At 45.5% G+C, this 23,719-nt stretch overlaps 1 protein-coding gene across 7 annotated transcripts in view; it reads right to left on the bottom strand.

Annotated features, from left to right (window-relative positions):
• Window positions 1-23,719, bottom strand: part of L3MBTL2 (L3MBTL histone methyl-lysine binding protein 2) — a 772,791-nt gene that overhangs the window by 149,456 nt on the left and 599,616 nt on the right. For all 7 annotated transcript variants that reach the window (XM_063940374.1, XM_063940377.1, XM_063940380.1 and 4 more), the window contains one exon: window positions 10,867-11,038. In XM_063940374.1, coding sequence (XP_063796444.1) covers window positions 10,867-11,038 — 172 coding nt within the window. The remainder of the gene's footprint in view (window positions 1-10,866; window positions 11,039-23,719) is intronic.

Raw genomic sequence — 23,719 nt, 5'->3', positions numbered from 1 at the left:
GGTTAAACATGCTATATGAATTGTTTTTGTGTTTGAATAGACACGTACGCACTCTCTACAAGATGCCCTTGTCTGTTCATATAATATAAGGCTTGTGTGTGTCTTATCTTCAAGGACAATTACATACCAGATCAAAACTGTTACTTCTGTGTGTTACTGAATATCCTGCATGTAATGTCGTATGCTACTTCTATTTATCCAATCATATGCTTGCACATATTGTATACACCCATGTTTCTTATCTATATAGTACGCTGTAATTTTTTAAATAAACAGAGTGACTCTTAACCCTCAACTGTGTGTTGTCTGTATGGGGTTAGGAGCTGCTTTCACTGGTACCAGAGATGATTACATCGAGGAGGCACAAAAAGGGTTAATTCCCTTCAGCTGGGGGCTAGGTCCGGGATCTAGGCGATCGTCCCCTGCCCGGTAAGATAGAGAATTTTATTGTCTGTCTTTTCCGTTCAGGGATTGCGATTACTACTAGATCTGAACTCATTCCGTGTTCCGGGAACACGTGACCAAAAATACAATCCAAGTCCGGGACTTGGCAGAAAAGAAACTTGTTTTCTTAAAGGCGCCGGGCGCCACGTAAAGGTATCAGGGATACCAATCTTTAAAGGCAAAGGTATCAGGGATACCAATAAAGAGGACCAGGGGTCCACGAAATCTTTAAAAGGCACAGGTATCCGGGATACCATAGATGGACCAGAAATCCAAATAACAACGCCTCCTCGATTTGATCACCTAAATGTTTGTATGTTTGTCTTATAAGTACTCATATTGTAATTTTTTCTATTAAGGACACTCAGTGAACGGGTGGTAAGTGCACGGGCGCTGAGTCTCAGAGGACATTGTTGTTTACAGTGATTTTAAGTACATTTGAAAGTTGATTTGTAACAAATAACATTGTCCACGATTGCAGAGATATTAATTGTACGGGTAGTAAGTGTACGTACATTTGGTATCACAAGTTGTGCTGTTATTCCTTATCTTCTCTGTTCTGTCTCTGGTAGTTTGTGTAGGGAATGTGTAATCCCACATGTTACCAATGATTTATGATCAGATCAGCTGAATGCACACATAGACTATTGTTTCCCTTCCCTGTTATTTGTGAATTCTTTTAGAAATATGTTGCGTGGGTGGTAAGTGTACACGCATTATATGACAGTGTGTTCGGAACAGTCTATGTTTTTATGATAGGATTGTTGTTGCTTTACCTTAAAATACGTTAGTTACTTGTTGATAATATGGGATTCAGACCAGAGTAAAGAGAGACTGAATACCCCCCTCCCCTCTCCTCCCCTCCCCTCCCGGGGGAGACCTGCAAGGAATGTGCTGCTCGTCCCTCCCAGCAGCAGCAGTAGCTTGCAAACAGAAACCTAGTGAGAATGTGACTGAATTCTGGAAGTAATTAAAAGTGTTGGTCTGAAGAAGCAGGGCTCAGCCTAGTGAATTGCCATAATCTTCTTATTTCTACATTTGTTAACAATCTGCTGCCCTCTACTGGTCTCACAGTAAAACAAAGTGTCTCCAGCTGGACTTCTGACGATCTTAAAGATTTTGAAAAACATTTATATGAGAAAGAAGCAGCAGGTTGTTTTGAATTGAGGAAATCTGTCAGTTCTATACCCTCACATAACTACCAGAAACCCCAGAACCCCCCGGGAAAGCCAAATAGGTCTTTCCGCCCACCCCAAGACAATAGGTTCCAGAGGGGCCCTATGGGACCTCCACCTATTTCTAGGAGACAGACCAATACATGTTACAATTGCGGGAAAGATGGCCACTGGGCCAGGGATTGTCCATATCCCCCCAGCAGACCCCGACAGGCTCGGGACCCTATGCACAACGATGCACCACCCCGCAGCCAACCCAGAGACCAGACTAAAGACTTTCCCCGTTTTCGAGTTGACTGGCAGGAACAGACCCATTGACGGGGCCCGGAAGAGGGTATCTCAGCCTTTGCCCAAATCACAAAGCATTGGAAGGACCCACCGCTGCTCACTTTAATTGTGGGAGGAAAAGCCGTCCCCTTTTTAGTGGACAGTGGTGCTACTACCAGTGTTTTGTGTAAGGACCTGTACAATGGTCACCTGGAAAGGACTGCTCCTTCAATGGGAATTAATGGGATACCCACAAAAGCCTATATTACCGACGCCATCAGTATAGAAACTTTGAAGGGCGTTTATATGGGAAGACACAACTTTACTGTAATACCTGAATGCCCAATAAACCTACTGGGAAGGGATCTTCTCAGCCGTCTCGAAATCACAATTAGTCCCTCTGCCTCAAGTAGCGGCATGGATGTTGTATCACCTCATTTACCTGTGTGGGTAAACCTTGACACACCACCTGAGTTAGAGACTGTAAACCCCCAGGTATGGTCAGAGGGGCCCTATGACACTGGCCTAATATCATGTACACCATACAAAGCTACACTGAAACCTGATGTACACCCCTTTACCAGAAACAATATCCATTGTCTAAAAGAAAAAATAGAAGGTCTTAGACCTATGGTACAGCAATTTTTAGAGCAAGGCATTCTTAGACATGTAGTATCCCCATACTGCACACCAGTTAACCCTGTAGCAAAAGTAGATGGGACTATAAGGTTTGTGCAAGATCTTAGAGCAATTAATCAGCTAATTGTTCCCATTGCACCAATTGTACCTGATGTAAACTCACTCCTCTCAGCCATCCCTGTAGATGCTGCATTTTTTTTCAGTGATTAATTTAAAAAATGCATTTTTCAGCATACCAGTGGACCCCCAAACACAGTTACTTTTTGCTTTTTCTTTTGAGGGCAAGCAGTTAACATGGTGCAGATTACCACAGGTATGTTTATTCACCTGTTGTGTACAGCATTGTACTCCAAGCCACATTGGCTTCCTGGCACCCCCCCTATGGTTCTGTCCTGCTACAGTATGCAGATGATCTGCTTCTCTGTAGTCAAACTGTTAAACTGGCTCTGTGAATGTGGACACAAGGTGTCTAAAACAAAAATGCAATGGTGTAAAAAGCATGTTAACTATTTGGGTTTTGTGCTCACACAGGGAGAAAGGAAAATCAGTCCACAACGCATTCAGTCTGTATTGGGCCTGGTCACCCCAACTACTCAGAAGGAAATGCTATCCTTTCTGGGCATGATTAATTATTGCAGACAGTGGATATCTGATTGTTCCTACTATGACAACATTTTGAGACAAGCCACTCTCAATAACAAACCTAAACAGATTCAATGGTCACAAGAAATGTTAACTGCATATGAAAGTCTAAAATGTATGTTGGTAAAAAGTCCGGCACAGAGCCTCCCAAACTGTACTGCCGTTTCATTTATATGCAAGGGACAACTGTAAAACCATGGCGGGGGTACTAACTCACATGGAGGCAAACTGCGCCCTGTGGCATTCCTGTGTCGGTCCAAGGTATGCCTGCCTGCCTCAGAGCACTGGCAGCTTGTGCAATGGTGGCTGAGATGGCAACTACACTCACCTTAGGTCACACAACAATTCTACACACAACACATGATGTCGTAGCAATACTTAACGGCTTGCATACACAGCATATGTCAGCCCAATGCCTTAGTGGGTATGAAGTCCTATTGCAAAGCAACCCATCCCTCATCATCAAATATGCAAACACGTCATCAGGCCCAGCACCCATTCTTAATGCACTCCTAGGACTAAAGGGTCCCCAAGATGACATACCTGACGACCATGACTGCTCAGCATCAATAGAATCAGAGACCTCCCCGAGATTAGACATGTCCCCTGTGCCAATACCCGGTTCAGACAATGTTTTTGTTGATGGCTCCTGTAGCAGACCAAATGACTCCACATACCAAGCAGGTTATGCCGTTGTGCGCCTGCCCAATGACATTCTTGAAGCAAAGCCCATGCCTTACCAATCGGCACAGGCTGCAGAGCTCATAGCCCTTATCAGAGCCTGCCACATGTACCAAAACAAACCCGTTACAATTTACACAGACTCCAAATATGCCCATGGCGTTGTCCACGACCATGGAGTTATTTGGGCAAGAAGAGGCTTTGTAGGAGCCGATGGAAAAGGCATTTCCCATGCACAACTTATCTCAAACCTCCTCCATGCCATCACACTGCCCTCTGATATTGCAATTTTGCACTGCAGGGCCCATACTGGTGGCAAGGACGACATATCAGAAGGAAATGCCCTTGCTGACAGAACTGCCAAAGAAGCAGCTCTACAACCCATTGCCCAGTCCCATATGACTGTCATAACCCCCCCTGCCATTAATGATCAATATCTTATCACGGAGCTACAGGCCACAGCCTCCAACAAGGATTTGGATGACTGGATATATCCTGTATTGCAGAAAAAATCCCAAATCAGGATTAATCTGCAAAGAGGGGAAACCTTGTATACCCCAAACAAGTGCCCCTTTGTTCATTGCTCATTACCATGGGGTAGGACATCATAGCAAGAACACCACAGCCTTACTTTTAAGCAAAGACTTTTATATCACTGATGTTAAAACACTGGTAGATCATTACGTCAGTAGATGTGTTACCTGTCTACGCAAGGTGATTTAGAACTTATAAAGGAAGAATATGTGAGGTCCCTCATCAGCAAATTAGATGAAATTGAACACAAGGTTGTTTGTAAAAATCCTTTTAATCCACAGGAACCGACACATCCTTTTCAGGTCGGAGACACAGTCGTTGTGAAAGTGCTCCCGAGGAATAAAGGTCCAGGAGATTTCACCTATGGTCCAGAGACGGAAGTCGTGGCAGTGACCAGGACGGCTGTCCTCACTGAAGAGGGGCCCACGTGGATACATGCATCCCGAGTAAAGAAGATACCCAGCCCAAACCGCGAAGCAAGTCCAGGAGAGGTACTAACGGGGGCAGACAGCCCTGACCTCCAACCAAGATGACCTCACACATGGAGAAGATGATTGTGAACCACGGACCCCGCTGGGCATGTGTTATCCTAACCCTCATCACAGTCCTAACATTTCCCTGTAGAACTGAGGTTGACATCTCACAAAAGGAAGGGGTGACCACCTTATGGTATAACTCCTCCAACACACACGTAGCCACCTATGTCTTAGATTACTTTATGTTCTCCAAGCTTGCTGAAGCAAAACACTCTATACACAAAAAAAAAGAAAATCAGGAATATCTGAGACAGTTTATATTTGTGTTACTGATTCATGGTGGGGATACAACTGTGATTCCTGGGAATCTGTGGGGTGGAACACAGGAATTGACAGGGGGTACAGACCATCAGACGCTTTAAATAGATGGAGCCAACCTGATGGAATACCTCTACTCTCTAGAATGTCTATCTTTAAGATGGACGAGGGCCTAAGTGCATATAGGTTCAGATTAAACATAGAACGCCCCAGCAGAGCAGATAATGGTACCTATGTAGTTGGAATATGGTGGGGAACAGGGTACTATAGCGAAAGGCAAAGCTTTCATTTATGGGACATGTTTAAAAATCCAGCGTATCAGTCTAAGGCTATCCCCCAAGGCAAACCCCTAAGGCCTCATATAGCTACCTTCAAGGATATGATAGCCATTAACAATCCCACCCTTGAAGACACCCTAGCTATTGAAACTGGTTTCTCTGACATCAATTTCTGGTTAGAATGGATGAAATATAGCGCCAATAAACATAATAAAAGTAACTACTATGTTTGTGGCAGATCTAGGCCTCACCTAGGCACCGTGCCCCTTAATATACCCCTAGAACAAGAAAGTTGTTTTTTCAGCCTTTACAACGACACCAAAACCAAGGACAGCCAATGTGAAATGTGGAAAAAGGAATACCCCATACTCTCAAAAAACCCCAACCTTGGTAACACAATAACCATATACCCAGGTAACTACACCTGCTACAACTCCACTAGCCACTCTGGCAAGGATTTTAAAAATTTTCCTCCTGGATACTGCTCAGAAACACGTAACACCATCCTAGTTAATCAAACCAAGTCCCTAGGGGACATTTATTATATCTGTGGAGATTTAAAACTCAGAACTAGATTAAATATCCCATGGAAAGGTCAATGTGCCTTAGCCAAAATAATTATGCCATTACACATACTCCCAACTAATGAAGGTTCCCCTACCTCAAACACTGCTCCCACACATAGAAGAAAAAGGGAAACTCCAATAGGTAGCTTCGATCCACATATTGACACAATTGGGGTCCCAAGAGGGGTGCCAGACGAATTCAAAGCTAGAGATGAAGTAGCTGCAGGATTTGAATCCTTAATCCCTATAATAACTGTCAATAAAAATGTTGCATGGATCAATTATATCTACTATAACCAACAGAGATTCATTAACGATACCAAAGTTGCACTCAAAGGTATAGCTGAACAATTAGAAGCCACCTCCCAAATGACATTCCAAAACCGTATGGCCTTAGACATGATACTGGCTGAAAAGGGTGGAGTTTGTGTCTACATAAAACAGGTAGAAGGATGTTGTACCTTTATCCCTGACAACACAGGGCCAAATGGTAAAGTTACCTTAGCCATAAAAAAACTAGATGATTTATCCATAGAGCTAAAAAAGAATTCAGGTATTGATAACCCATGGAGCCAATACTTTGGTTGGTTTGAAAATTGGAAACAGGGTCTTGTTCAACTAGGAATCTACATATTAATTGTGATAGCAATTTTTTGTGTTTTTTCTTTTGCATTATACCCTGCTGCAGAAAAATCGCCACAAAAGGTATTGAAAACTCGCTTATGTATGAAGCCGTCCTTACAATCCCTCCTAACTCCCCTGCAGCCTATAAGCAATACCTAACTGAATATAGAAATAAAAAGCTCCATGTACAGAATCATGTGATTTAAATATATGATTCTAAGAGGGGATTGAAGGGTTAAACATGCTATATGAATTGTTTTTGTGTTTGAATAGACACGTACGCACTCTCTACAAGATGCCCTTGTCTGTTCATATAATATAAGGCTTGTGTGTGTCTTATCTTCAAGGACAATTACATACCAGATCAAAACTGTTACTTCTGTGTGTTACTGAATATCCTGCAAGTAATGTCGTATGCTACTTCTATTTATCCAATCATATGCTTGCACATATTGTATACACCCATGTTTCTTATCTATATAGTACGCTGTAATTTTTTAAATAAACAGAGTGACTCTTAACCCTCAACTGTGTGTTGTCTGTATGGGGTTAGGAGCTGCTTTCACTGGTACCAGAGATGATTACATCGAGGAGGCACAAAAAGGGTTAATTCCCTTCAACGTACATACCATATATCTATATCTATATCTATATATATATATATATATATATATATATATATATATATCCATACACTTCTATATTCTGCAACATAGGCTTAAGAGCCTTATAATGCCCTTAAAATAACTTAGACCCCCCTACACAGGCTTAATAGCCTGAGAGCTGCTTGCTGCATTAAAGGCAGCTTAGTTATGGGGCCTCACGCTGTCTTCTATGTGGGCATTCCTCCCCCCTCTCCCCGCGATCTCCATCCTCTGTGTCGGACCGCGGCAGCATTGTGAGCTGTACACGGTCATCCTCTCACCTCTCCCCCTTCTGAAGACAGAGCCGCTGGAGTGGCTCCGGAGCTCTGTAGAGTAGAGGCTAGCAGAAGCTAACTGCGGGAGGGAGGGGGGAAGCGGCGCGGTATGGAGCCAGAGACTGGGGAGGGCGGCTGGGAAGCGGCGGCGGCTGCTGTGCAGTCCGTGGCTGGGAAGAGCAGGAGGGAGACAGTGTTTAAAATAATAAAACATGCAGTCCCGACATGGCCCTCACCCCCGCAATACAGAGCCAGTGAGTGGTGGCTTGGCGCCCAGCGGCGGCTGCTGTGCAGTCCGCAGCTGGGAAGGGTAGGAGTAAGACATTAAAATTATAAAAAATAAAACAAACAGTCCCCACATAGCGCTAACCCCCAGCAATACAAAGCCAGTGAGTGGCGGCAGTGTGAGCTGCCTCACCGCTCATTACCTGATCCCAGTGGAGGCTATGACAGGGCTTCTCATCTAAGCTCTGTCCAGCTCCTTTATGCAGCGTTAGGCTGCAATTAGCTCTGCTGATTGTGGTCTATGGCGGGCCCCTCTCATGGGGGGTTATTCCGAGTTGATCGCTAGCTGCCATTGTTTGCAGCGCAGCGATCATGCTAAAAATCTGCATTTCTGCGCATGCGTATTGGCCGCAATGTGCATCGTACGGGTACAAAGCCCGTTGTGGTTGTGCACAGGTTGTAGCAAAGTTTTCAGTTGCACTGACGGCCGCAAGAAGATTAACAGGAAGGGGGCGTTTCTGGGTGTCAACTGACCGTTTTCAGGGAGTATTTGCAAAAACGCAGGCGTGACTGGGCGTTCGCTGGGCGGGTGTATGACGTCAAATCCGGACACGAATAGGCTGTGATTGCAAGCGCTGAGTAGGTTCAGAGCTACTCTGAAACTGCACAAACTTTTTTTGCAAAGCTCGGCTGCACATGCGTTTGCACTTCTGCTTAGCTAAAATACACTCCCCAGTGGGCAGCGGCATAGCGTTTGCACAGCTGCTAAAACTAGCTAGCGAGCGAACAACTCGGAATGACCCCCGTGAGCACCGACAAGCCACAGGCTGCACTCAGCAGCACCAACAATCCCGGACCCAAGCTTCTTGATAAACTGGGAACGGATTGAGGAGAAAAATTAAAAATCTGAAGAAAAATAGAAGAAACTGTGGAGCATCGTCCACTCGTACCTTCCCGACTGAGGCACAGAAAAGCACTGAGGTACCTTTGGGAGTATGGAGGGGGTGGAGAGTTACTAATTTAAATATGCCTATCCCGGCTAACGCCCCGTCCATATCCCAAGAGTACTCCAGTGACCCCTAGTGGATGAAAAATAAAGAAAGATAGAACAGGGATCGGATGACTAGACTACTACTTTTAAGCATGGTACACTGGTGGTATTGCATTAGTGGGGCTGAAACCAGTTAACAATTCCCAAATTATTAAAGCAGACCACTGAAACCTTGAGAGAGTGTACAGGAAACCTGGATAAAATTGGGAATTAATTGTACTCATTTGGATTATCATAAAGCAGCAAACTTTAATATCGTCTATGGGCCTAATTCAGACCTTATCGTAGCAGCAAATTTGTTAGCAGATGGGCAAAACCATGTGCACTGCAGGCGGGGCAGATATAACATGTGCAGAGAGAGTTAGATTTGAGTGGGTTATATTGTTTCTGTGCAGGGTAAATACAGGCTGGTAAAACGTTTTTGATTCTCTATGGGTAGACAGGCAGTCCTAATAAGCTCAGATCAACAAAGATCTTTTAGGGGATGAGTAGAAAAATCTGACAGTACCTATGGAACCCACCTGGCAACAGTTAAGAATATAAAGGGGATGCCAGAAGGGCTTGACCTTAATTTTCAGTATGCCCACTTCATATCATATCTATTCTGGCAACCAAGATATAGAAAAAGATAAATTGACAGTCACTATACAGATGTGTCCTCTTACATCCTGCCTCAATACGCCATGTAGTGGGAGAAGCCTGACATGAGTGAGCTGGCAGAGCAGTGGTACCGACAGCTGTGCTGGGCCCAGGTACTGGGGGGAGGGTGTAGTAATGCAGGGAGGTGTGGCCAGCCCCCTCCTTAGGGAATATTAAAAAAAAATTCTGTGCAGAGGGGCAGTGGGTGAGTTGCAATCGCTCACCCCCTCGCACATCTTGCTGGGAGAGAGAGGACTCTTTCCCCAGTGCAGCACACAGCAGCGTGTGTGCTAGGCAGGGAAGAGAGGCTGCTGCTGCAGCAGTGTCCTCTCTCTCTCTCCCCGCTGCCTCGGTCTACAATGGGGAAAAAGGGGTTTGGCAGTGGGACAGGCCCGGGTAAAGAGTACCTCTCCTCTTGGCACCACTGGCTGACATCTCCCGTGCAACTCTATTAGCATCGGGCATCATTTCTTGCGAAAAATACATTTTATTCACATCACTATGTGAATAGGATACACAAGCAGACTCTGCTGATTAAAATTATATGCTGCATGTTTCTAGGAAAACACTGTAATGTACCATTTCATATGCAGATACAGCCACGGTCGCATACAGAATATAGGCACGCGGCATATCATTTTAATCAGCAGAAGCTTGTGCATCCTATTCTATAATTTTGTGAATAAGAAGCATTTTAATGGAAAAAGTCGCACATAAAGACGCCCCGCACCATCGAGGCACGACACAGAATGGTATGACTAGAAGGGCTGTTTAACATGCAGGGAGGCTAGGTGCAAGTGGACACATCTGTAACATGCAAAGTATATAGGAAAAACCATACTTGCCGACATTCTGGCTGCTCTCTGCAGCCAGGTCGGCTCAGCAAGGAGGCAGGGGAGGTGGGGAGGAGGTGGACCGGAGGCGGGACGGAGGTGGAGCAGGGGCAGGATGGGGGCGGAGTTTAGGTGGCACATCCTTTAAGCCACGCCCCCACTCTGTAATGCTGCGATCCCCGGCATTACACTGCAGGGGGCGTGGCTATGATGACGCGATTCAGCAAGAATCGCGTCATCAACTGCCCAGACCGCCCACTTTACACACTAAGTGGGCAGACGGGCAGGGGGACCCCTGATTCCGGGAGACTTGCCTGCTCTTCCGGGGGGCCGGGAGGGTCACCCGATTTTTGGGAGCCTCCCGGCCATTCCGGGAGAGTAGGCAAGTATGGGAAAACTGTTATGCATAATCAGAACATGCAGTGATACAACAACATTTTTATTGCTCATTCAACATCTATTTTGCAATTAAGCAGGTCAAGCAGATCTATTGGGTGAAAAATCTACATATATGGTAATATTTCTGTTTAGTTTCTTTAAGAAAAAAAGATATACCCTTTGGAGGCGTCAGTTCAATGTTGTTCTTTTCACAGAATCCTATGGGAAATATGGACCTTGATGTTGCATGATAACAAAACCATTCTGACGTATGATAACAAAACCAGTCTGACCCATCAACAGAAGGCGCACTGTCCATGCCCACCATCAAATATCCTTCTAGTAGAACCTAAAGAAAAGGGGATGCATAAGACTTGAACAAAATATTCAGACAGATAAAAGGGTATTTGCTAAACCTTGGAGAGAGATAAAGTGGAGGAAGATAAAGTACCAGTCAATCTGCTCCTAACTACCATGTTACAGGCTGTGTTTAAAAAATAACAGGAGCTGGTTGGCTGGTACTTTATCTCTTTCCACTTTTCTCTCTCCAAGGCTTTAGTAAACAGATTCCAAAGTTTTACTTTTTACGCAGCTATGAATGTTCCAAAAAACACATATTAAAAAGCCAAGTGAGGTGATTACAACTATAGAAGTCCTTTAGTAGGACCATTCTGAAACCAATTCTATACTTTCCAGGATAGCAAACATCTGCTACTGTAGGTGTCACTATATTCCTCTGGCAGATTACATCACTGTGCACCAAACATTGTAAGCAAAGTTAGGCAAAGAATATATAGTGAATGCTACATAAAAAATTGAATTCATTACGTTTAAAAATAATGATTGACGTAAGACAACTGGCTACTACCTTAATACTAACTCTGTCTCTCCAATTTTAAATAAATTAGTAAGGGTACAGTATATTCAGTTATCCTGATACTTTACTGGATAAGTACTGCTTCAAGCATGTAAACACTATGGGCCTGATTCAGAGCTGCAATTGTGTCTATTTTCTGTTCTAGGAACAGATTTGCACCTGTATCTACACAATCACATGGCTCTCATCCATCTGCTGCAGGAGTGCAAGTGGGCGGGTACGGGTGGGTACGGCGTACCCTTAAGAATTTAGCCGGCCGCCACTTGCTCCCTCCCTCCCCCCACTGCTGCTGCTCACCGCCGCTGCATGAGGGCAGGAGAGCGCAGCGCGTGCCTCTCCTGCCCCTCAGTGTCTTCAATTCAGCGCCGGCCCATGAGCCAATCAGAGCTCGCGGACTGGCAGCCAAGGCTCCTGATTGGCTGCCAGACCGCGAGCTTCGATTGGCTCATGGATCGGCGCTGAATTGAAGGTAGAGACCCGCACCGCTGCCGAGGGAAGGAGAGGCGTACGCTGCGCTCTCCTCCCCTCACACACAGTTCAGCACAGCAGCAGCGGTGAGCAGCAGGGGAAGGGGGGCATGTCTACCTGGCACTGGGGGCATATCTGGCACTGCGGGGGCATTTCTGTATCTGGCACTGAGGGGACATGTGTATCTGGCACAGGGGACATTTCTGTATCTGGCACTGGGAGCATATCTGCCACTGGTGGGACATGTGTATCTGGCACTGGGGACATTTCTGTATCTGGCACTGGGAGCATATCTGCCACTGGTGGGACATGTGTATCTGGCACAGGGGACATTTCTGCATCTGGCACTGGGAGCATATCTGCCACTGGTGGGACATGTGTATCTGGCACTGGTGGGACATTTCTGTATCTGGCACTGGGGGGCAATGTATATCTGACACAGTGGGGGCATTTGAGTATCTGGCACTGTGGGGCAATGTGTATCTGGCACTGTGGGGCAATGTGTATCTGGCACTGCGGGGCAATGTGTATCTGGCCCTCTGGGGGGATTTGTGTGTCTGGCACAGTGAGGCAATTTGTATCTGGCAATGTGGGGCAATGTATATCTGGCACTGTGGGGCAACGTGTACCTGGCACTATTGGGGTCATATGTGTATCTGCCCCTCCCCCATATGTGTATCATGCCCCCATTTTCACTGGCCACGCCTCATGTGGCATTTGGCCACACCCATTTTTTTTGACGCGCACTCAGTACCTATAAGACATTTTTTCTACTTGCACCACTGGTCTGCTGATGAAAGTAGCGACCATCATGATCAGCACACATTTGCACCAGCCCTATCTTTGGTGCAGAGCAGAATTGCAGACATTCAGTTCAGTGTGCACATGTCCTGCATTGTGTTCAACTGGGGAACGCAAACATCATCAGACTTCTGTGATACTCTATATAAGCTGCTCCCCTTGTGAGCAAGCCCCCCCCCATGGCGAAACGTACGTCAGAGGAGCTCCCTAGGTGGTCCCGCTGATTGCGCACAGTGGGCCACCTGCTGCACAGGTTCCGTATGTCCTACACTAGCACTATATGAGTGTGTGTGTTTTACTAATGTTGTCCGTAATTGGAGTCTATTTATGATTGCAAATACTTATTATTGGCAGAACTTGAGTTACTTTGGATATACCCTACCTGTCTGATTTAGAAACTATGGGCACCACTATACGTATAAATATGTTGCAGAAAGGCAAAATACATTGGTAATAATTGTGTATTAAGGGACAGGCACTGTGTGGGCTACACAGCCCAGCCCTTTTTTTGTGAAACCATATTATTATTCCATGTCATGACAGAACCTCTATGTATGGAATGTTGCATCTAAACATTTGGACTGAGGGTGTTGCAATTTCATATCAGATACATTTTACCTGCTTGCCTCAGTGATTACAAATGTTATGCCATTATGCTGGTAATAAGAAATAATACTTATGTAATAGATATGCTTTGAGATACAAATACTGCATTAGCAACATTTATTTCTTTTTTACAGCTGGCAATTTGTGCCTCTTAGCAGGGAGTGCACTGATGTATGCTTCATCAGTCTTCTACTATAGAGGTCCACTTATTAACTCATTACATCACCATGTCTCTATACATATAATACCATCTATACCGCTTCTATTTTCATACCGGGGTCATCAGTGTGCTAGTAGTTCTCTCAACGGCTGCGCTGGCTTTAAGTCATCAGCGGAAAGCAGAAACGAAGTTAAACACTTGAAGAACCCCGATATTCTTCTGCATTTCCATTGGCTAGTATGAGTAGGAATCTCTCACCTCGTAACCAATGCCGAGGCAAATATGGGGCAGCAGAATCCATAAAATACATAAATAGCCTTGCCTGCCTTCCTTCACACGGACAATATAGTGTCATATGAACTCTGGCTGTAGCCAACAATGACAACCTGAATCTGTGTACTTTTTTAACTATGTGTTGTCTTTGTATTCAAATGTGTTGTGTGTTTATATTTTGCCTTTTTAATGAGGTTTGGAGTATTTCCCACTACAATTTTATATTGCAGGAAACCATTAAAAGTAAAGTTTTATTATTTGCTTTCATGTCCATAGTGTCCCAATTTTCAATTTGAGGTATACAAGAGTGCCCCAACCGAGGAGAGTCCTTTGTCGCTTTCTTGCAGCCTATATTTTACTCTCAGGGAGCACCATAATTTTTTCCAAGAATAGATACTGAACATTCTTGGATATAGATACTAACCGGTTATACCCATCTAGAGAGATCATGTCTTACTGACCCATATACCCAAACCTGTGCGGTCAATACACTCTCTCTTTTTTCACTCTATATAACTGCCCAAGTCATGGTAACAAATAGCATGCTACTGTAGGTACAGTAAAATATGGAGTGCACAGACCTCAAAACGCGTGTACAGTACCTACTGTACACGCATCTTCACTATGGTACCCAATTCCTTATATTGGCCACATTTATTTGGAAAACTATAGTATATGTGCTGAAATATGATTAATTATGATACAGCATATTTGCAGAAACTTTTTAGCTAAAAAAGAGACTATTATCGCGATTTTAGCCCAATAGTAATTTTCATCGGATGAAATGGATGAAAGCCATGGCCAATAACACATGGGATACAGGTAAGTACCTGGACCCATGTGTTATCGCGGCTCTGAGGGCTGGTTATGGGGGATTATGCTCATAATCTCTGATAAATGCTGGGTATCGGGGCTAATTGGATAGCTCCTGGCGAACCTATGAATATCGCCCTAAAAGTCACATTTTTCAAGATATATGATATACCAGTGGTAGCCAACGCTGGTCCTTAAGAGCTACCAACAGTTCACGTTTTCCAGCTCACCTAGCAGGTGCACAGGTATACTCATTTCTCACTGACACATTTTAAAAGATCCACAGGTGGAGCTAATCACCTAACTAGGTGGGATGAAAAAAGTGCACTGTTGGTAGCTCTCGAAGACCAGGGTTGGCTACCCCTGATCTAAACTGTTGTATGAGAAACAAATATTCCTTATTAATGGGCAATATATATGGTATACTTCTTCAAATCATACTTATTTGACAGCATACATTATTTAAAGGATGTACAAAGTAAACAATACATTTGAGCGTGCACTAGGCCATGCCCTATGACGAAGTCCACTGTGACGAAAGCGTTAGGGCGGTGCCTAGTGACTTTCATGCAGCTGGATCGCGGCACTCTCCTACTACCGCTACACGGCCTAAGCTGTTAAACCACTTTCCTGGTTGTTCACCGCGTGGGACCGAAGGACACACCATATCGGCTTCAGCACTACATACTGCTCCATCATGTGAGTGGGTGTCAGTGGGACAAGATTGCTTGGGTCTTGTTTGTTACAAACCATGTGGTAGCCAGCCCACAGTGTTTTTTATTCTGGAACGAGTTTCTCCTACTGGAATTGTGTGTTTTATACCTATGTGTGAAGAAAACTTTTATGCACTATGGAGCGCCCCCTTTCCTTTTGTTTTTGAACAGGAATTGTGCCCTGTGGACTTATGTGAAAGGGAAGCTGAGGTCTCATATAAAGTGCTAGAAGCTCATTAGTGTACAGTTGGACAGTACATATATCAGTATACTAGCACCTCCATTTTACTTATATATATATATATAGAATCTCACCACTCGGCGGCACTCCGGACGAATGAATAAAGACTACAAAGTCATCTTGGATTAAATCGACGTTTCAGTGCTCGGCGGCACTTTTATCAAGATTATCAGACAGCATAAAAAACCATTGTGTATACACCATATAAATAGCATCAGTGAGACCACACGTTGCACGTCAAGTCCCGCCCCACTCCCAATCATCGTGGTGCCGGGCATGACGTGCAGACAGCTGAATTAAAATAAGAATTTACTCACCGGTAATGCCCTTGTTCTTTACAATATGTTGGGAAAACGGAGCGCCAATTTAAAGAGAAAATGGCGCTCCATAGATCGGCCATCAAAGCCGCAATTCTCAAAGGCACAAGTGAACAGCCTTTAGCCCGTCACTATGCAACTGCTAAACACAATATCACAGCAATTAAATATAGAATGATTGATCATATACCTGTCCTGAGTAGAGGAGGTGATAGAAAAAAACTGCTGTTGCAGCGTGAGACACAGTGGATTGAAAGGCTGGGGACACTTTCCCCTCGAGGGTTAAATGAGTCCTTAGGACTACACTGCTATCTGTAATGAATAGGCTTCTGCCCGTTGTTACACTGCCGTTTATGGACTTATATTATGTTATTTTGTAAGGTAACTATAGTTAATGAATTGATTCAGATTGTATGGTTGTTTTAAATCTTTAACGCACAGGCACTTCGTCTTGGTAGACGTGGTGCCATATTTTGAAGTTGTAGGATGAGTTATCTGCTTAAAAATTCTAGTGCTTGTCATTGGTTTTTATTCTTGCTATATTTCACGTGTTTTATTTAGATGTGTTATTTGTATTTATGTGTGACTTTTTTGATTTTTATGCCTTTTGTCACTGTGATTTTCACAATGTGCATTCAATGTAAAAGTTTATTTAATTCAGCTGTCTGCACGTCATGCCCGGCACCACGATGATTGGGAGTGGGGTGGGACTTGACGTGCAACGTGTGGTCTCACTGATGCTATTTATATGGTGTATACACAATGGTTTTTTATGCTGTCTGATAATCTTGATAAAAGTGCCGCCGAGCACTGCACTGAAACGTCGATTTAATCCAAGATGACTTTGTAGTCTTTATTCATTCGTCCGGAGTGCCGCCGAGTGGTGAGATTCTATTGTGGGCCGCTGCAACACGGTCGTCACGGAGGGCACCTGGCAAGTTTCTTTGTGGGAGGATATGAGTGCCGGATCTGGTGTGTGTGTATATATATATATATATATATATATATATATATAGTCAGATATATCAGATGAAGACATTTCTTAAGACGGTCGCCAGTTATATTAAGATTGATAATGGTTGAGGTTATGACTAATAAATACGGTATATAACATTGGTTAATTTAAAAGGGATTAGCAACAAGTAGTACAGTAATAAAGACACTTTTTATTACTAGCCAGCACACACATTGTGTACTACTGGGATAAAATAGATTTTTGTTATGGAGGACATCTACTACACTGCTCTAGAAAAATACTCCACATATACATCGACCTGGTATCCGTGGCTTGAATTTAAGACCACACGAGAATACACTGTGCTGATCCCTACGAACCGTACTTACTCACAGCCCCCCCAAGAATTGCGCAAACTTGGACAAATGCTCCAACCCTCGTCTTACCCTTCCTTTCCTCCCACCTCTTATTATTTGGCTCTGTACTGTCATTCTCTGTATTTGTAAAATTCTCTGGTGCATGTGTGAGATCCCGACCACTTGTCCAGGAGATCCAGTTGGAAGGTCAGAGCGTGGAACCTCCCATACTGGAGAGCCTCGTAAGAGGCCACCATCTTTCCCAATAGGCGAATGCATTGATCAACCGACACCCAGGGTGGCTTCAGGACATCCCAGATCATAGCTTATATCACCAACGCTTTTTCCTGCGGAAGAAACACCCTCTGCCCTTCCATATCCAGGATCATTCCCAGAAATGACAACCTCCGGGTTGGTTCCAAATGTGACTTTGGAAGGTTCAGAATCCAACCGTGACTCTGGAGCAGTCACAGTGTGAGAACAATGGATTGCAGTAGCCTCTCCTTGGACGATGCCTTTATCAGCAGATCATCCAGATATGGAATGATGTTAACACCCTGCTTGCGAAGGAGAATCATCATTTCCGCCATCACCTTTGTAAACACCCTCGGTGCTGTGGAGAGGCCGATTGGCAGGGCCTGGAACTGGAAATGACATTCCAGAAATGCGAAGCAGAGATAAGCCTGATGCGGCAGCCAGATTGGAATGTGGAGGTACACATCCTTGATATCCAGTGATACCATGAATTCCCCTTCTTCCAGACCTGATATCACCGCCCTGAGAGACTCCATCTTGAACTTGAACTCCTTTAGAAAGGGGTTCAATGATTATAGGTTCAGAATGGGCCTGACCAAACCATCCGGTTTCGGTACCACGAAAAGGTTCGAATAGTAACACAATGACCTGTGCCTCACCAGCTTTTGGACAGCGTCTTGTAGTACAGTGCTGTCCTCCAACAGAGTTGGCAAGCCTGACTTAAAAAAGTGATGAGGAGGGAGACTTTGAAATTCCAGCCTGTATCCCTGGGACACAATATCTACCACCCAGGGATCCAGGCCGGACGATACCCAGACATGACTGAAGTGTTTGAGTCTCGCTCCCACTGGCCCCACCACCGGGGCATGCAGTCCACCGTCATGCGGAGGACTTTGGCGTACCCGAAGCAGGCTTTTGTTCCTGGGAACCTGCAGCGGCAGGTTTTTTGGACTTAACCCGACCTCTCCTAAAGAAGGTATTGGAAGTTCTGGCCTTTCTAGGCATGTTAGGCCGAAAGGACTGCGTTGCAGAAGAAGAGAAAGATTTCTTCGGAGCAGGTGCTGCTGAGGGAAGAAACGGAGACTCACCCATTGTGGATATCCACGCGTCTAGAGTTTCCGCAAAGACAGCCTGACCTGTATAGGGTAGGGACTCCACACTTCTTCTGGATTCCGCGTCGGCAGACCACTGGCGCAGCCACAGTCCCCAACGACCTGAAACAGACATGGAACATATTCCCGCAGCCATGGAACCCAGGTCTTTCATGGATTCTACCATAAAACCTGCAGAATCATGTATGTTGCGTAAATACAATGCAACGTCATCCCTATCCATCGCATCCAAATCCTCAAGTAAGTTAGCCGACCACTTCACTATTGCCTTTGCAATCCATGCAGTAGCAATAGTGGGACGTAATATGGCCCCTGAAGCAGTATACATTGATTTAAGCGTGTTATCAATTTTCCTATCAGCCGGCTCCTTTAAGACGGTAGATCCTGGAACAGATAAAACCACCTTCTTTGAGAGTCTGGACACGGAGGCGTCAACAATCGTGGGTTTTCCCATTTCTTCCTATCCTCCTCAGGGAAAGGAAATGCCACCTGGACCCTTTTACGGACCTGGAATTTTTTCTCCGGGTTTTCCTATGCTTTTTCAAATATAGCATTCAATTCCTTTGATGCAGGGAAGGTTAGCGAGGCTTTTTTTATTTTCAGTGAAAAAAAGCCTCCTCAACCTGCTCAGGTGTGGTATCATTAACATTTAACACATCCCTCATAGCCTCTATCAACAATTGCACCCCCTTTGCAAGAGATGCGGACCCCCGCAACATATTACCATCACCATCTGTGGTGTCAGAATCGGTATCCGTGTCGTCTTGTGTGACATGCACAAGCGCACGTTTGTGGGGGTATATAGCGGGGTGTCCCGAGGTACCAGAAACAGGCCATACTGCCATAGAGCTCTGTAATACCTGGGTTGCAGATTCATTACTTGCAACCCTGTCAGAAATCTGAGAAATCCAAGATTTGATAGAGGAAAACCACTCTGGTTCCCTTGCTGGTATCTGTGCTAAAAAAGTGCTATCCTGATTACATGGAATGGGATCATCCTGGGAGTATAAATCCTCTGCAGCATATGACACAGTGTCCCTGGACATAGCTAAAGGAGACCACCAAACACTACACACACACACACACACACACACACACACACACACACACACACACACACACACACACACACACACACACGTGGGGGCAGACAGAGTTTCCCCCCCAAGAATGGCAAGAGAGACACAAAGATCGGAGCCAACCCACACACAGTGCTTTCAGCAAAGGGAGACCCCTTGTCAGCACAGACTGTGTCCCTTAATAGGAGACACAGTCGTTTTGCAGCCTCCCCTCCCTTCTACAACCCCCTGGTACCGTGTACTGATAGCTGGAGTTGCTGTGGAGGGACCTTTTCTTCCATCCAGATCTGTGCAGGCAGGAAAATGGCGATGGAACGCTGCTGGGTCCACTCTGAGGAGAAGCTCTGCCCCCTTAATGGCGCTGTCTTCCCGCTCTTCAAGAATTATACTGGCCTGAGGTAAAATGTGCTGGCTGAGATCCGCGGACCCCGACAGACTTGTGGACCAGTGTGGGGATAAGCGCTGGCCCAGGGCGCCCCTCACAGCGCCGCACCATGTGCCTCTGAACCTTCACGGGAGCTCAGTTAATACTGCGCTCCTTCCCCTTTGCCGCCATCTTCACACCGGCCCCCCCTTGCTAGGTGGGTTGGTGTCTCACTCACCACTCTTCAGCTCTGTAAGGGGTTGGCGGCAAGCTGCTGGGGCGAGCGGTCCCCTGTGGCGGAGAATGATCCCCTAGCGCGTTTACTTGTTTTCAAGCACACAAAACCAACCTGCTAATACTTAATTTTTTTGAATCAAGTACCGCCAAGCGTCGGCGAAGCCGACAGTTATCCCCACAGCAGCTTGTGACAAAGCCCTAACACCTGTCGACATATGTCGACTAACCGATAGTGGGTAAAAAACAGGGAAACAGTAAGTTTATGTATCACAACAAGGATTATGCGTCCATTATTAAACATAATGCTATATGACACCCATATAGCATTAAACACCCTGTGCCCCCCCTCCTCCTTACTATACAGTAAATCCTGGTGGGGACTTGAGGAAAATGGCGCTGACTCCTCTGTGAGGGCTAAGCTCTGCCCCCTCCCGGCGCGCTTAAGCCCGCTCAATTAACTAAATGTATAAATATATAACCCCCTAAAAACTAGCTGGGGACCCTATATACAGGGGGTAACCCCCTGTATAACTTACTTTTTGTCCCAACGCAGCCCAGGGCGCCCCTCCTGCGCCCTGCACACATGGAAGCCGTTGGTGTGTGGGAGCTACGGACCGCAGCGTGCACGCTGCGGTCTCCCGGCGGGGCGAAGACACCCGGTGTCCGGGTATGTTCCCCCACCCGGGATCCTTTTATCAATGCCGCCCAGGGCGCTCCCCCCCAGCGCCCTGCACCCTGGAGGCCGACGGGGAGCGGGAGCAGAGAGCGCAGCGCTACCGCTGCCTCTCCCTCCCGTTTGCGGCGCACTGGCGGGGCGGGCGCCGAAGCATGTACCCCCTCCGTCAGTGATTAAATTTTTTAAATGTTGCCCAGGGCGCTCCCCCCAGCGCCCTGCACCCTGCAGGCCCTGTGGAGTGCGGGAGCCGGGAGCGCAGCGCTACCGCTGCTGCTCCCTCCCGTTCACGGTGCACTGGCGGGGTGGGCACCGAAGTATGTCCCCCCACCAGTGATATTACAGATTTTATTATATGCTACCCAGGGCGCTCCCCCCCCCAGCGCCCTGCACCCTGCAGGTGATGGAAAGTGCGGGAGCCGGGAGCGCATCGCTACCGCTGTCTCTCCCCCCTGCGACACACTGGCGGGGTGAACATACGCTGTGCGCAGGCACCGTAATATGTCCCCTGCCAGCATTATAGACCATCAGCAACATGCCCCCAGGGCGCTGCGCCCTGCACCCTGCCAGAGACGTTGGTGTGTGGGAGCATGGAGCGCAGCGCTACCGCTGCTGTTACCTCCGTTACTGAAGTCTTCTGCCGTCACTGAAGTCTTCTTTTCTTCCAATACTCACCCGGCTTCTTTCTTCTGGCTTCTGTGAGGGGGGTGACGGCGCGGCTCCGGGAACAAGCAGCTAGGCGCACCAAGTGATCGAACCCTCTGGAGCTAATGGTGTCCAGTAGCCGAGAAGCAGAGCCTTTAAACTAAGAAGAAGTAGGTCTGCTTCTCTCCCCTCACTCCCACGATGCAGGGAGCCTGTAGCCAGCAGGTCTGCCTGAAAATAAAAAACCTAACATAAAGTCTTTCAGAGAAACTCAGTAGAGCTCCCCTAGTGTGTGACCCATCACTCCTGGGCACAAAGTCTAACTGAGGTCTGGAGGAGGGGCATAGAGGGAGGAGCCAGTTCACACCCAGTTTAAGTCTTTATAGTGTGCCCAGGCTCCTGCGGATCCGTCTATACCCCATGGTCCTTTTGGAGTCCCCAGCATCCTCTAGGACGTATGAGAAAAAATACATTTTTGGGAGGATAATACATGATTTAACAAACAATATTTTAACATATAGTAAATAGATTTTAAATATACAGAGTATATATATATATATATATATACACATACACACACAATATATATATATTTGCAAAGGCAGCACTCCTTGGTCTTCTCAGCTTTTCATTAAATATACAGATTTTAAATGCTAACGTTTCAGATGTTTTCATTCACATCTTTTGTCAAGGCCATTGGTTTTATTAAGAGTGGAGTACACGTCTATGCAGGAAGAAATATATTGTGGCAGGGATAGCACAGAAGGGTAAAACGCAGGATATTAGATACAGGCCAGGTATTCTTTGTGCAAAGCTGAGCGGCCTGCATGATTACAATCAGCTGTGTGAGCCTGGATAAAGAAGCAGCAGAGAAACTGGGAAACTGTTCCTGATGCTGAAGTAGTCCGCCAGGAAATAGGAAGGGTGTTCGGGGACTACATTAGGAACCACTGGAAATTTTTATCAACTTTACTCAGAAGACTGTACTCTGTTGTGCTGTGACTTCTGTTGCTGTTAAACCTGACCTGGGAAACCTGCATGACACCGTGTAACCTGCCTGTGATGGAAAATAAAGTCAGTTGGACTTCTGTGGCGACACACTCAGTCTGATTAGCTTGAAGAAAAAACAACAAGGTGTAGACTTCTATGTTTCGGTTTTATTTTAAACAGTCATCAGGATTTGTTTGGAATTTGTTGGTCTGTCTAGTCTACATCTCTGACCAGCAGTATTCTGCAACTTTTTTCCTCTTAACTATCATTTTTCTTTAAGCTACAGGTTTATGTGATGGTGTAATGGTTAGCATTGCTGCCTGACAGCTCTGGTGTTCATGAGTTTGGTTCCCACTGTGGCCCTAGATGTGTGGAGTTTGTGTGTTCTCCCTTGTTTGTGTGGGTTTCCTCCCACAATCCAAAAATAAACTGGTGGGTTAATTGGCTCCAGACCCCCACCCAAAAAAACCTAGTGTGTAAGACTAGGTGGACAAAGTGGTTCTTATCTGCTGTCAAATTCTATGTTTCTATATGTTAAAATATGTATGTTTTTTATAATCATAACCCTCCTAAAAATGTATTGAGTTATTTTAACATATTTCTACATTAAATTATTTATACATACATAAGCCTCCATATTTTTTTTTGCTATTCAGTACTTCCTGATGATGGGGGTTGTGCGCCCAAAAATGTAGAAATAAATAACACTTTTGAATTCTGCATGATTGCAGCAATAGTATGCACGTAGCTGGCTTTATACACAGGAGTGATGAACCTACTTGCATTAGAAATTCCCTGTATTATTGTTTGCATTGAGTGACAATAGGCAGTAGTGATGGGGAGTTCATGACTGATTAGTTCAAAAATAGGATTTTAATTACCTATCGGTAAATCCTTTTCTCATAGTCCGTAGAGGATACTGGGGTTCCATTTAGTACCATGGGATATAGGCCCTCATTTCAGAGTTGATCACTAGCTGCCGTTGTTCGCTGTGTAGCGATCATTTTAAAAAATGGCAAAACCGCGCATGCATATGCACCGCAATGCGCACGTGCGGCGTACGGGTACAAAGAATATCATGGTTTTGCACAGGTT

The sequence above is a fragment of the Pseudophryne corroboree genome, chromosome 9 (genome assembly GCF_028390025.1).
Source record: "Pseudophryne corroboree isolate aPseCor3 chromosome 9, aPseCor3.hap2, whole genome shotgun sequence".
NCBI classification, from domain to species: Eukaryota; Metazoa; Chordata; class Amphibia; order Anura; family Myobatrachidae; genus Pseudophryne; species Pseudophryne corroboree.
This window is presented reverse-complemented; position numbering and strand designations above follow the sequence as displayed.